The sequence below is a fragment of the Rhinolophus ferrumequinum genome, chromosome 25 (genome assembly GCF_004115265.2).
Source record: "Rhinolophus ferrumequinum isolate MPI-CBG mRhiFer1 chromosome 25, mRhiFer1_v1.p, whole genome shotgun sequence".
Taxonomy (NCBI): Eukaryota; Metazoa; Chordata; class Mammalia; order Chiroptera; family Rhinolophidae; genus Rhinolophus; species Rhinolophus ferrumequinum.
In genome coordinates, this window is record NC_046308.1 from 34,372,027 (window position 1) to 34,385,143 (window position 13,117).

At 46.4% G+C, this 13,117-nt stretch overlaps 1 protein-coding gene across 3 annotated transcripts in view; it reads right to left on the reverse strand.

The window, feature by feature from the left end:
- Nucleotides 1–3,984: 3,984 nt before the first annotated feature.
- The window catches only part of IGSF9B (immunoglobulin superfamily member 9B), a 53,060-nt gene continuing 43,927 nt past the window's right edge, over nucleotides 3,985–13,117 (reverse strand). For 2 of the 3 annotated variants that reach the window (XM_033097207.1, XM_033097206.1), the window contains exon 20: nucleotides 3,985–10,943. In XM_033097207.1, coding sequence (XP_032953098.1) covers nucleotides 10,735–10,943 — 209 coding nt within the window. In that variant the 3' untranslated portion in view covers nucleotides 3,985–10,734. The remainder of the gene's footprint in view (nucleotides 10,944–13,117) is intronic. The other variant, XR_004422048.1, reaches the window with a different exon arrangement.

The following is a 13,117-nucleotide window of genomic DNA, read 5'->3' on the forward strand; positions in this document are numbered from 1 at the left end:
CAGTGGGACGAAGGAGGTTCAGCCCAGCTGGCCTCTTCGAGAACAGCACCATAAAGCACCCTAGCGCAGTTATGTTGTAATACTCGACATTCAAGAAATGGAAACGAGGTTTGAATAGTCTTCAGAAGACTTGGCATGGTTGGAGAGTAACCCCCAAAGAAAGTTGAAGAAGGAAATAAATGAGTTCGAAATGAGAGCGAGAACTCCCACGACGAACCTGATAGTCATGTCCAGACTCATTAGAAAGGAAGAACTAATGCAAGAGGCTACTGGGCATCTAGAGGTATGACGTTTTTAAGAGGTTTCGGAGAGGCAGCATCGGAAATCCCCCCCCACACCCACAATGCCTAGTCACCCCACTTTATATGTCTACAGACCACTGGGTGAGCTGAGGAAAAGCAATTCGTACAAAATTGCCTCCAGGTATGTGATGGAAGAATTATATCTAGGATGATACATTTCTCCTGGCGAAGAAGAAAAGTTGAAGATAAAAGGAGCCAGGTGTCACTGACAGGAAGCATGATGTGGTCCCTTCCAGTCAGTGACTGTGAAAAAGGAGCACCTGGTGAAAGCACACACCATCCATGCCCTCAATCTCTGGCCCCACAGATGGTAGTTAGGAAATTAAATCCGAATGAGACATGAAGACATTTTGAAATCGATGCGTCCAACTTGGTAAATGGAGCTTTAGTCTGCTATTCTCTCCTAAACCAGCCATTCCCCTTGTAACTCCTCCGTCTAACGTTCCAGCGATCGACATCAGTCCGGATTGCATCCACTCGCAGTCCCTGGACACTGCAGTTCACTGCACAACAGGAGAGACCCCACACTCCAGTACACGGCCAATCCCTTACAGACAGGAAGTGCGCTGGATAGGTTCTCCTCCTCCTTTTATATTGCCCACAGTGGCTCAGCTTGAACACCTACACAAAGAGGACTGGAAGGGCCGAGCAAACAGCCAAAGAGGAACGGACAAACCCCTCTTCCCCAAGCTACTAGTTGATGTAAATGGGAAAAGGACAGGGCGTACACTGATCCTTGGGTGAGCAATTCCCAGTGGATCTGTCTGCTCCAAACATTCCTTCCATAGAGCAGAGGTAGCATAATTAAAACAACTTTACAGTGTCCTCCGCCACCTGCCAAAGGGAAAAGCACTCAAACTCAATACCCCTCCAGTACATGGGAACCAGGGAGTACGGCACAGGCACATGGAACAGCTCGTGTTCCTAGAAGTGGCTGTGGGCCTCAAGGGCTTCATCAGAGCACCTACCCCACCAACCTGTCCATTAACTGAGAGGTTCAAAGAGAGGACATTTTGCTTATTTCATGTATAATCAGATCTCATTTGATTTGTGCCTTTGTGAAAGACGGGTTCTTTAGAAGAATTAGAGATCTTTGCTGGGCTATCTAGCCTTTGCCCTCCAATGTCCACTCTTCACCATCTTTCTGAGGGCTCATGGCCAGAATCATGGAAAGGGCAGAAGTAAGCATTATATCCCCTCCCAGCTCCATAATTCCAAGGTCTGGGCTGTGTCTCTGGTCTTCACTTTTCCTCACATAACTGAAGGGCCTAGTCGGAGGCTGAGGAAGGGATGAGATGGGGATGTGCAGGTCAGTGACTCCTGGTCTCATATTTTGATGCCACTGAGGTTTCTAAGGATCAAGCCTTGGGTTCAATGTGGAAAAAAGTAGAGTTTTAGTCCAACCCTAGACCTAGTGGAGGTACTAACCCTCTGAGCGGTCTGTGATGCTCAAGTGATTTATTCTGCCGGTTGCACGTGCACCAGAAGTGGGACGGCATGTATGAAGAAACAGAGGAGGATTGCTCTAAGAGTGAAAAGAACAGTAATGGGTAGTGCTCTTTGTGTGGAGGCTTTGGTAGGTTGAAAGGGATTGCAAGCCGGGAAGGGAAATAGAATGTGCTGCTTTTTGTCTTGCTCAACCTCCCTGAAAAATCTTACAAGAAACATCTGGCTGGACTCTCCTCTGGCCTCCTTAGAAAACTGCCAGATTAGTCGCCTCCAAGGATGGACACTGTAATGGAGCCCTCCCAGTACTGCATGAACAGAGCCCATTTTTCCTTCAATGTCCTTGGGAAATGGGAAGTGTTTTGAGTGGGCAATCCCAGGGTCTCAAGGACAGTGCCTGAGTCAGGGACAGTGACCCATAAGGTCTACACTGTGGAGGCAGAAGGGTCAGGAGTCAGACTCAAGCTCCACCCCACACTACTCTTCCCTTAATACCCTCAAAATGTTAAAGTAGCCTTTCCAATGGCTGAGGCATCTGAGTTCCTCGAGTGACCAACCTCCATGAGACAAAAGCTCTTGACAGCATGACATTTGGGTTGGGGAGGAGGGGTTAGTATTGCCTCTTTTTAATGGACACACAGAGTAAGAGCAGAGAGATGGCAGCTACGAGTCTCTCCTGGCTGCCTGCACCATCTGGCCCTACATCAGCTTCAAACACATCATTCTCAGCTCTTGGCAAGTCAGAAGAAAGAGCTAGCACCCAGGGGACGACTGCTGAGGCTGCATGTGCATGGACCTTGCAGCATATATGAGGTCTTGAATTCTCAGAGAGGTATTCTTCAGGGCACACAAAGTTTCCTGCTCAAACACAAGTGAGCTCCTACTCCCCAGAATCTCTAGTTCTGGGTCAGATTCTTCTGATATATACTGTTCAGTTCTGTAAGTCCCAAGCCAGGTGCCAGAAGGAGTTTCCATCTGGCCCCATCCTCCACATTATGCCCAAATGTCTTCTCTCACTCCTCATCCTCCACTCAGTGCCCCAGAATTGAACCATTCCATTTCCAATGCCACCTTATTTTCCAATTAAAAGAGTAACTGAGAAAAGCATATATGATATATTTATACTAGATATCACATTCACACTGGTTCCAAGAAACTGCAGCAAGAATAAGCAGGGTGTTCTCCAAGACTGAACCCATGCAGTCAGCCACACAAAGCTATCGTGAGATGCCTCCCACTCACCCCCTCAAGAGTGCTTGAGTCAAAGTGCTACAAACCAAGTCAAGTATTGTAAGCCCCTAGGTAATCTTCACTTCCTCTTTTCTAATGCTGCTGAGTCAGTTTCCTTCAGAGGAACTGAGTACCAACCCACAGCAACATGGGGATGATTCAACTCTCTATCCTCACTATAGTAAGCACCTGCGCCAAAGCCTTCGAGCTACAAGAAATACTGTGGATCCCGGTTTTGGGGGCTATTAGTCCAGGAGCTCCCACAACCTACTGCTTACTTGTCCTTTCTGCAGGTGGATTACTTGTTTTGTTGTTCTACATTTTTTTCATATATACACATTTCCATCAGAAATACCCAAGCAACTCTGAATAGTGTCTCGAAGGAAGAAGCATAGAGGAAGGATGGGGACGGAGTGGCGTCAAGGCATGAGCTAGAATCTCAGGCCACCTGGGAAGGTGGTCCTTCTCCAAACATCTCTAAGCACAGGTATAAAAATAAAGCAAACTATGACTTCATATAGATATATAGATATATAGATAAGCTAGCTAGCTAGACTTTATATAGGTTTTCTGTCTATGTATATATGTGTGCTGAGGGCACCAGCCCCCACTCCTCTGGCCCAGCTTTATTCTCCTGCCCTCCCATTTCCCACTCCCGAGATGTCTCATGTGCCTGAAGCCTCCCACTCACAACTACTGCCTTGTGTCTACCCGCCCCCTTACATAAGTTCCCCTGTCTCCTTAAAATAGAACAAATTATATATATTTATATAATTTTATTTACAATCTCCATAAAAAATACACTAAAGATCGTGTATTACTAATTTCACCCTCCTACCAAAACAGAGGTTGCCTAGCAGAGAATGAGTCAACTAAAAAGAGGCCTGATGCTCCTCAAGTGAATTAGTGTGTCCCTAAAAACCTCTTCTACACACACACACACACACACACACCCCACCACCACCACCACACCACACCACAAACACATACCACACAACAAATACCCACACAACACACACAAACACCCACACACCACAGGACATGCATACATACCCCATACGCCACCAACACACACACATACCACACCACCCACACAAACACACCATACGCACAATCTCATACACATACTCTTACTTCCTGAGCCCAGGAAAGGAACACAGAATAGACAGCTGGCTGGAGGTTAGAGACCAGATTGAGAACCTGGTAACCGCAGAGGGACAGGTGAGAAAATCCTATTTCTCTGACCCAGCCAGGACACAGTCTACTCATGACCGACCTCTGATTGTTCATAGTAGGCAATGTAAATACTTGTTGATAGAGTGATTGACAATGTCCCTTCCAAAGATTGCAACATGACCATGAGGAGGTCTATTCCCCTTACCGGAAACAAGGTTTCATAGATGCCCTAAGCCAAAGGAAGCAAAAAGACCCTAAGCCCTCACGACCAATATGAGGAGAGTTGGCATTTGCCTCTTCCATCTACATATGTGATAACCCCACACATGGCCCAAAAGCATGCTTGTGGTATTTCTAAGGCTGAAAATGCAAATCCCCCCTCCCAGCCCAAACTTTCTCCCCTCCCAGATTCCCAGCCCAACCCAACCACCTCCCCATTGTAAACCATGCACAAATTCAAGATCCCTGGAGCCATAAAGAAGTGGGGGTGAGGAAGGAAAGGGAACCTAATTGGTGTGTACCTGGGGTGGAAGGGAAGAGCTTGCCTTAATTCCTAAAATAAACCCAGGAAACCCAGTGCCAGGGAGAGGTGGAGCATATTTCCTAAAGACCAGGCCCAGACAGACATTAATATCACGTGTAGTGGGATGGGAAAGGCAGAGGGCCACGGGACCAAGGACAGGAACTGAGAATTTGTACCACTCCAACTCCCTAACCTAGCTCTCCAGGCCAGTGGTACAAAGCTGACAACTATGTCATCATCCCTTTTCAGAAACCCTAATTACTACTATAGAGCTACCACAGAAGAGAAAATCCAAGTGATTTCAACTGCTGCTTGCTGTTTTACCAAAATATTTAGCAATCAAGATACTCTGACTCTTCCTTCTATGAGGCATGGCCACCCATTAATGATATTTGTATTAAGGCTTAATTGTTCCTTATCCTACACAGAAACCTTTGGAGTGTAGAGGTGTCTTTGGATCAGACTCAATCTATTGTGAATTATTCTATCAACTTAAAATGAGGTCATGAACACACTTCTACCCTCTCAGCAACCCAACACACAAAACATCTGGTGGGCTTATTATATTTGCTCATGAAAGCCTTATTTGAAAGTACAGACAGAGCAGCCCAGAAATAAAACACTGGACCAGTGTGGCCTTACTACCAGTCAGAGGGAAGGGTGGTAATAGACACCCCTAACCAAACCAAGTTGCTAAGAGTGCTGAAGTCCAATCTGAGCTTTTATCGTTGGTTTACTAACTTCTTCTAAAGAAGAGATTTTTAATTCTGCCTCTTGATCTGAAAGTCGGAAGAGTTGGAGACAACAAAGAGCATGGCTGGTCTGGTATCAGGGTAACTCTCTTTCCCCTCTTATGCCAACCAGACTGGTAGCCCTAAACTATCAAAGTAAGAGAAACTGAGGACAAACCTCTAAGTAGAAAGCCACTGTGTAGCTTCATGGTCTGAAGTTAGTCTCTGTACCTCAATAAGAAAGGGTAAACAATGCAAAAGTCAAGCCCCAGTCCCTCCTCTCCATCACCAGCAGCGATGTCTCAGGAACAGTGTCAGATCATGGAAGGCCACCTGCCATTTCTGCTTATGAGAACAAACACATGAAGCTCACAAGAATGATTCTTCCTTCTCCACTGACACAGAACTGGTGATAGCCTGGGGAATCTCAAGACAAGTATCCTAGCTTTGGGCCTGAGGAGACCCCAATAACAAATAGATAATGTTGAAAGACATCACAAAAATATGTCCATGTTTGGTTTGGGCACTTAGTGTTATAGGCTAATTCTAGCAGAAGCAAGGAAGTCTAGCTAAGAAACAAGACCTCTTCCAAGATCCAGTCTGGGCCTATGGTCCAAGACTCCAATCCCACAGTCTTTTTGCAATAACAATGTCACCCTCCCACAACTGCCCCCAAAATGAACTTCATTGCCACCCCTTCCCCACCTGCCCTCATCACAGGGTAATCACTTCTCTTCCTTTTCTTAGGATGACCTCCAACCTGTACGCTGCACCCTTAGTGGTAACAAAGTTATCATGTGCCCCAGAGAGAAAGGTTAAGGCTTGATTTGATGTCCCCTGGCTTTGTCCTCACTGTCTTATCCCAGGACCCAAACTTTCTAATCCATGACTGACCTAACTCTCTATTCCCCTTTCAGCCTCATAAATACCTGGCAAAATATCTTGACCTCCTCTCTCTGCTCCAGCTCTCTAACTCCCCTTTCTGAAACACTTACGCAATTAATTACCTATTTATTCTTGATCTGGATATTAACACACCTCCTGGGCCTTCTCTCCAAAGCAACAGGTACAGACCCAAGGGGCTCTGTGCCTCCAGCCTGCTGAGCCTGCCTCCCTTTATTCTGGAGAAGATAGAAAGGCAGAGTTGGACCAAACAGGCCTGGTGAGAATGTGCACTCTTCCCAGAGGGAGCCACCCATCTCTATCCTTGGGTTCCTTCCTGCTGCTCCCCAGCAATCCCTATGATGCCCCCCAAAGCTCCTTTACATGCAAGCAAAGCAAGCCCAAGATTAACCGTGAGCTTTTCTTTTCTTATGTTTCTCTACATAATAATAAAATGTACTTTATGTACAATTCTTCCCCAACCCACCCCAACTTCCAAAAAGGTTTTTTCTAACAACACTGGAAGAAACAGCTCCAGCCATGCACACCTCAATCCTAGATTCTAATCCTGGGGAGTGGCAAAGTCACCCTGGTGCTCAGTGACGTCTGTTTCTTCCCTGAAGCTACTGTTTTGTCAACCTTGCCAAAAAAAAACAGAAACAAAAAACCTACTCAGGAAATTCTGAACCCTACCCAGTTTCCTCTGCATGAAAAAGACACAGGAAAACAACTGAAATCAGTTCAACCACAAATATTTTCAATCCTAAGTCAAAAATAAAGGCAGAACATTTAGAAATATTAATAATTTCTCACCTCCATCCACTCCTGCTTGAGATTCCCCCAAGAGCATTATCATGGGACATAGGCCCCTCCTCAAATGGGGACACAGACCCTGCTAGTCCTGTGGGACGAAGCAGCTTTCCTGTTGAGAAAGTGGAATCTCAAAAGGCCCCTCACAACCCCGCGTCTCTCAAGGAAAGCTGCTAGGGAGAGACTGGGAGATATGGTTGGCAGAGTTCACCAGCAGAGGGGGGGCCATAGCAACAAATGACAATCCCCACATATGACCCCACTCCTGCCACGAAACCCATTCAGTGTGGTCAGCCAGCAAATCAAGACACTGGACTCCCCTTCTCCTTATTGCTCATTTTCTTTCCCCAAATAATTGCAGGCTCAGATCCCCCAAGTGCTTTCAGCCTCAAGCCCCTTCTAGAAGCATCTGACCCTTTTCCTGGTCTGTGAAATCACCTAAGGCTGAAACAGCCATAATTTCCAGTCAAAATGCAGAATGGAGAGGCAGACAAAAGACTGAGACACAGGAATAGATTTTTATCTGAGTTACTTCTTACTTCTATTGCAAGGCTATCAGACCATAAAAGGGGAAGTTTGGAAGACATCTGATCTCCCATACGGTGGATAATGAAAGTCCTAGGAAGCTTAATAGTGCTCATTGCAATTGTTCAAGGGCAGAGTACAAAGGACATTTGGTCCCTAGAAATGGCTACACCCCCATCATGCACACATTCACAACCACACACGTGCACACACCCAGCACTTAAGTGTGTGTCTGTAACATCTTGACCCTCCATCATATGGACAGAGGGGGCTGTATTCTGCCAATTTCCATCACAGTCCTTAAAGGAAAGACCGAAATAGCTCCCAGGGGTGTAGGAAGGCTGCTGGCCTTCAAAGACACTGTCGCAAGAAGGAAGCCCTCTTGGGAGGAGGAATGAGTCGGAGGCCGTTGAGAGAGCCTTGGGCAAGCCCAGCACAGCTGCCACCCAGTGGCCAGCACAAAGCAGTGCTCCAACCATTTGGTCTGATGTGCTGAGCAGGTAGGGGCACTGCCAGAGGAAGAAAAGAAGGAAGGAGTCAGCACCTTTGTTAGCACTGACGATCGCTCACTGGTGGATCCCCCGAGATAGCCATAGTCTGAAGTACCTCAGCCGGAGTTTGGCTCTCAGCCCTGTATGACATCCTAAAGAAGCAATGCCTTCTACTTCACCTTCTCCTCTTCTTTTATAACCTACAGGGCCTAGAATTCCCAGCACGGAGCTTAGAAAAGTTTGGACTAATTCATCCTGAAGACCTATAGCCCTGGCATCTACATTCACATTCCAGCCAGGATCTGGCCTGGAGTGAGAAATGGCATGCCCTGAAGAGTAGACAGAGGCTACCAACTGACGTGGTATGAGGCCCCACGTGCCCCAGGAATGGTAGTCAGTGAGTCACACTGATCGGGGTACGATGACAGAGGTAGTGCTGCCTCAGGAAAGAAGACAGTCACCAACCCTCTGCTCTTCGGTTTTGCTGGCGCTGCCTCCCGGTGGTAAAGTGGACTTAGATGCCCGGAGAAGTGCGCTAGCTGGAAGGTCCAGGTTCCACCCCAAGGTTGTAGGTCCAGCCCCAGAGAGATGAGGCCGTCAACAAGGGCAAGAAACTGCCCCTTTTCCCCTCTTCACCATGGCTCATTGTGTTCAGAAATGAACTGAGGCTGTGCGACTTGCATGGCAGAACCCCTTGGTGGAACTGGTCCCCATTCGCTAGGCGACAGAAAAGAAGGACTAGAGTCTGTGTGGCAGAGAACTCATCCCTAAAATGGAAGCTCCCAGCAAGGAGCAGGTCCAAGCTGGCCTAGGTCACCGGGCTGAGCCACTGGCAACTGCAATGAGACTTGCAGATGCCTCCAATGCCTTGACTTGGCCAACATCGAAGCAGGTAACTGGGGAGAGGTGGATGTCCCCAAACCCACCAAGACAGAAGCACCAACAAGGAAATACTTCAAAGAACCTGATAGCCACCTTTATTCTGTGGCAGCTAGAAGGACAGGCTCCTACACAAGTAGAAGGAAAGAGAAACCAGATGCATCCCCATCTACCCTCAGGGCCTTCTGCCCTGTGCTTGGACGGCACCATTATCTTACTAGAAGAGAGAGAAAGAGACATCTTTAGTTGTTTTAAGATGAACTCACAGAAGCTCTGGGTGCTGACAGTTTGAACTAGGACAAGATTTTGGCAGAGAAAGGCTCAGAGCCCAGGCCCTTACCTACCACCCCTTCCACCTTCATTCCCAGGCCTCAGCCAGTTCCACTTACATAGAACTGGGGAAAGAGAGGGGATCCACAGCACCCCCAGAACCCAGAAATCTGAGGCATCCTAGGTTCATCTGATGCCATCCTGTTGGAGCTGGAGTCCACAGGGTGGAGGAGGGTCCAGGGCAGAGATGAGCCTGCAGGCAGCATGTGGAGAACATGGAAAGGAGCCACCAGCAGGCTCCCCACAAGTGGCAATTAATCAATCTGGGAAATTAGCTTCCACAAAAGGAAAGGAGGAACCCAGTCAGCAGCTTTGGAACAGCACTCCAGAGGGTGCCGAGCCAGAGGCTGAATATAAATAGAGCAGCAGCAGCTTGGTGATCAGCACAGACGGCTCCAGAATGGGAAGCCCTTTGGACCCAAGGCTCCAGGCCCTGGCTGTACCAAAAAGGACTGACGGATGGGCTCAAGTTTGTGCATCAGGGCCCGCCTCTCAGCCCTACTATGAAGCAGCTTCTACTTCTGAGCCAAAGTATGAAAGGAAGATGTCAGTCTGGCCCTTTGCCTGCCACCCTTTCTCCACCCAGGAACCAAGAAATAAAGGCTTGTGTTTAGTTCTGTGGTAACTCATTGCTCAACTTCCAGTGCAGGCAGCTGGAAATCATAGCAAGCTCCAGCTTCTGCTCTGGATGGGAGAAAGTCGAGAGTCAAATGTTGAATTCAGCTGAGAAGGCATGAATCCTATTTCAGAAAGAATAATCCCCAAGACAGACATCAGGGCACCCAGCCAGGTCTCTGCCAGTCCTACTCACAAGCCCCACCTGTATGCTGCCCTCTTCCTCCTTCTTCCACTGACCACAGAAATAAACAGCACTTTGCTTCAACGTACATATATATACACATAGAGAAACCCACCAACTACATACCTATGCATCTGTATCTATATCTATATATATGTAGAGTTAGGAAGGCAGGATGGAGGTTCAGCCCTCTCCTAGGACTTAAAAACTGAAGCAGAAGCAGAGAGCAATAAAAGCCATTGCTTTCCTCTTCTTCACTTCCAAAGATCTTTGAAGAGGTGAGAGAAATCAGTCTAGTGAAGCGGGGAGTGGTGGGGAGGAGGAAAATTTCTCCCTGTCCCCAGTTCACTTTCTGATCTCCACCCATAGCCAAAATGTCTGCCCTAGCCCCATGTCCCAAAGACGAGGCCAGCTGGCCAGGATTTGGAGGAGACTCCCGCTCTGGCCAGAGAGAGAACAGAGAGAACAATGGTCTGAGCAGCCCTCAGAACTACTGGCCATGCCATGCCTCCACTGATGAGGAAGACGAGACCCCAGCACCCATCACCATGTGTCCCTCCCTTGCGCTCAGCCCAGCATTCTCGCTCTGGGAGCACTTAGAGTTGTGTTGTCACAGGAGAGTGGCATGGCCGGGGTCGTCATGATCCATGCTGTTGAGAATCGCCTTCTGGTCTTCTGGAAGCTGGCGGTGGCATAAGTCTGAAAGGCGGGCAAAGGGGTCCGGCCGAGAATGTCTCTTCTTCTTTCGGAGGCAGACAGCTTCATCGGGCCACAGAACCTGAGAGTTTGGAAGCTGCTGAGCCTGGGAGGCAGGACCATCTAGGAAGGAAAAAGAGGTGCACGGAACAGATGAAAAGAAAAGAAACTGAGTGAAAAGGAAGATCGCAGCCTCACACACTCACCAGGGCACATATTCTGAGTTTCTGGTATTAAACAAAGGGGTCACCTGATTATATGGGGACCAGAGCAAACAGTAGCAGAGAAACCACCTTCTTCACAAGGGCCACCAATACCCCAAGTGTGCTCCTCTAGTTCTCACGAAAGCCAAGAAGGTAGAGTGCATCTAGTCAATCAATATTTATGTTTTATTTAATATTAAGTGTATTTATTTAATATCTTTTGTCTAATATTCATTTTTCTTTTTATTAAAAAAAGTGTTAATATATCATTTTTTAGTGCTTCCTGGGTATGAGGCATCATTCTAGATACTGGGGTTGGGACTCAAAACATTTTTTTCATCCTCCACCCCTTGCTCTCCCCAAAGCAATGATGGATTTTAGTTATGTGCAGTAGAGTCAGACATGGCCCTTCCAGACTTCCAGGGCCACTCCTGTGACTCATGGCCCTTCTGGGGATACAGAGATAAAACCCTTGCTTTCTAGAAGATTATACATTAATGTGGTGGTGGGGAGGAAGAGACAAAATGTAAAGACTTTTAAAATCACAGAAATAAAATTTTCAGATACTGTGAGTGCTACAAAAAAAGGTGAAAGAGGATTATGAGATAGCAAATAACTGAGGCACTGCTACTCTCTGGAGTAACTCTTGAGTTGAGTCTTGAATTATGAGCTTTCCCAAGATCTGAGGAAAAAGTGTACCAAGCAGAAGGAACGGCAAGTGTGAAAACCCTGAATTAAGAGCAAATGTCACATATTCTGGAGACAGAAGGATGGCTACTGGGGCTAAAGCAGAATGAGTAGAGGAAGTGAAGCAGGGAAGATAAACAAGGGTATCATCAGAAGTTCGAAATCTGTTCTGGTTTCAGTGGGAAGTTTCTGGAAGGTTTTAATCAGAAGTATGTGTGTATGTGTGTGTGCATGCCCATGACCAAAGGAGAGAGTATGTTATTACATTTTCTAAAGATCACTCTAGTTGCTGTTTGTACAATGTACTGTAGAAGTAGTCAGGATGGAGGCAGGAAGACCATTTGGGAAGCTATTTGAATAGTCAAGACGAGAGATAAGCATGAGTCAGAATTTAGTTTTAGCAGCGAGACAGAAAAAAGTGGTCAGATTCAGGATATGTTTTAAAAGGTGAGCCAACAGACCTTACCAAATGGATTGGATGTAAGATATAAGAGCAAGAGAAGAATCAAGAATCAAGGTTGAAGTAGCCTGAGCAACTGGGTTGGTATCAGCTATTTATGAAATTAAGGAAAAACTGAGAAGAAGTAGATTTGGAGAGGATTGTCAATAATTCTATTTTGGACATAATAAAGTCTTATAAAACACCCAAGTGCATGTTCAGCAGGCATCTGGCAATATGAGACTTGAGCTCCTGGAAGAGATCAGGGCTAAAGATATATTTTGGAGTTAACATGTAAGGGAAAAGGACCACTGTAAACAGAACAAGACAGAATATTGGCATCTGATGTGACTTTTTTGTAAAAGAAGGAGGAGGAGGAGGAGAAGAAAAAGGAGGAGAAGGAAAGATAGATAGATAGATAGATAGATAGATAGATAGATAGATAGATAGATAGATAGATAGATAGATAGGTTTTAAACTGAAATGAGTTTACATGAGTTGAAAATTCAGCTTTGGGCTCCAATACCCACCTAAACCCAAAAAATTCATTTTCTTTTTCTCTGCCTCAGTATTCCCATCTATAAACTAATAGGATAATAGCACTGCCCAAAAGCTAAGTAAGAAATAAGCGTGCACATTCTCCCCAAGATTCCAGGGTCCTCTGTATAACACTTTTCCATAACCCAGTCTCGAAAGAAAGTTACTCTACAGTAGTTATTAAAGATCTGCAAAAAAACCATTCAGCAGTCCTGTCTGACAGCTTGTCACATTCCTAAAACCATTGGTTAAAAGAGAGTACATGATAAATATTAACGAATTTTCAACATCTGAAAAGGGGCTGAATAGAGGTGTCTGTCTACAAGGTAAGGAGGTTTTACTCTATCTCATTGAGAGAAACCTGGTCAACCTGCAGAAGCTGGGTCCATGTCACGATGTCCCCTAAGCACTCAATAGGACCCCATAATTCC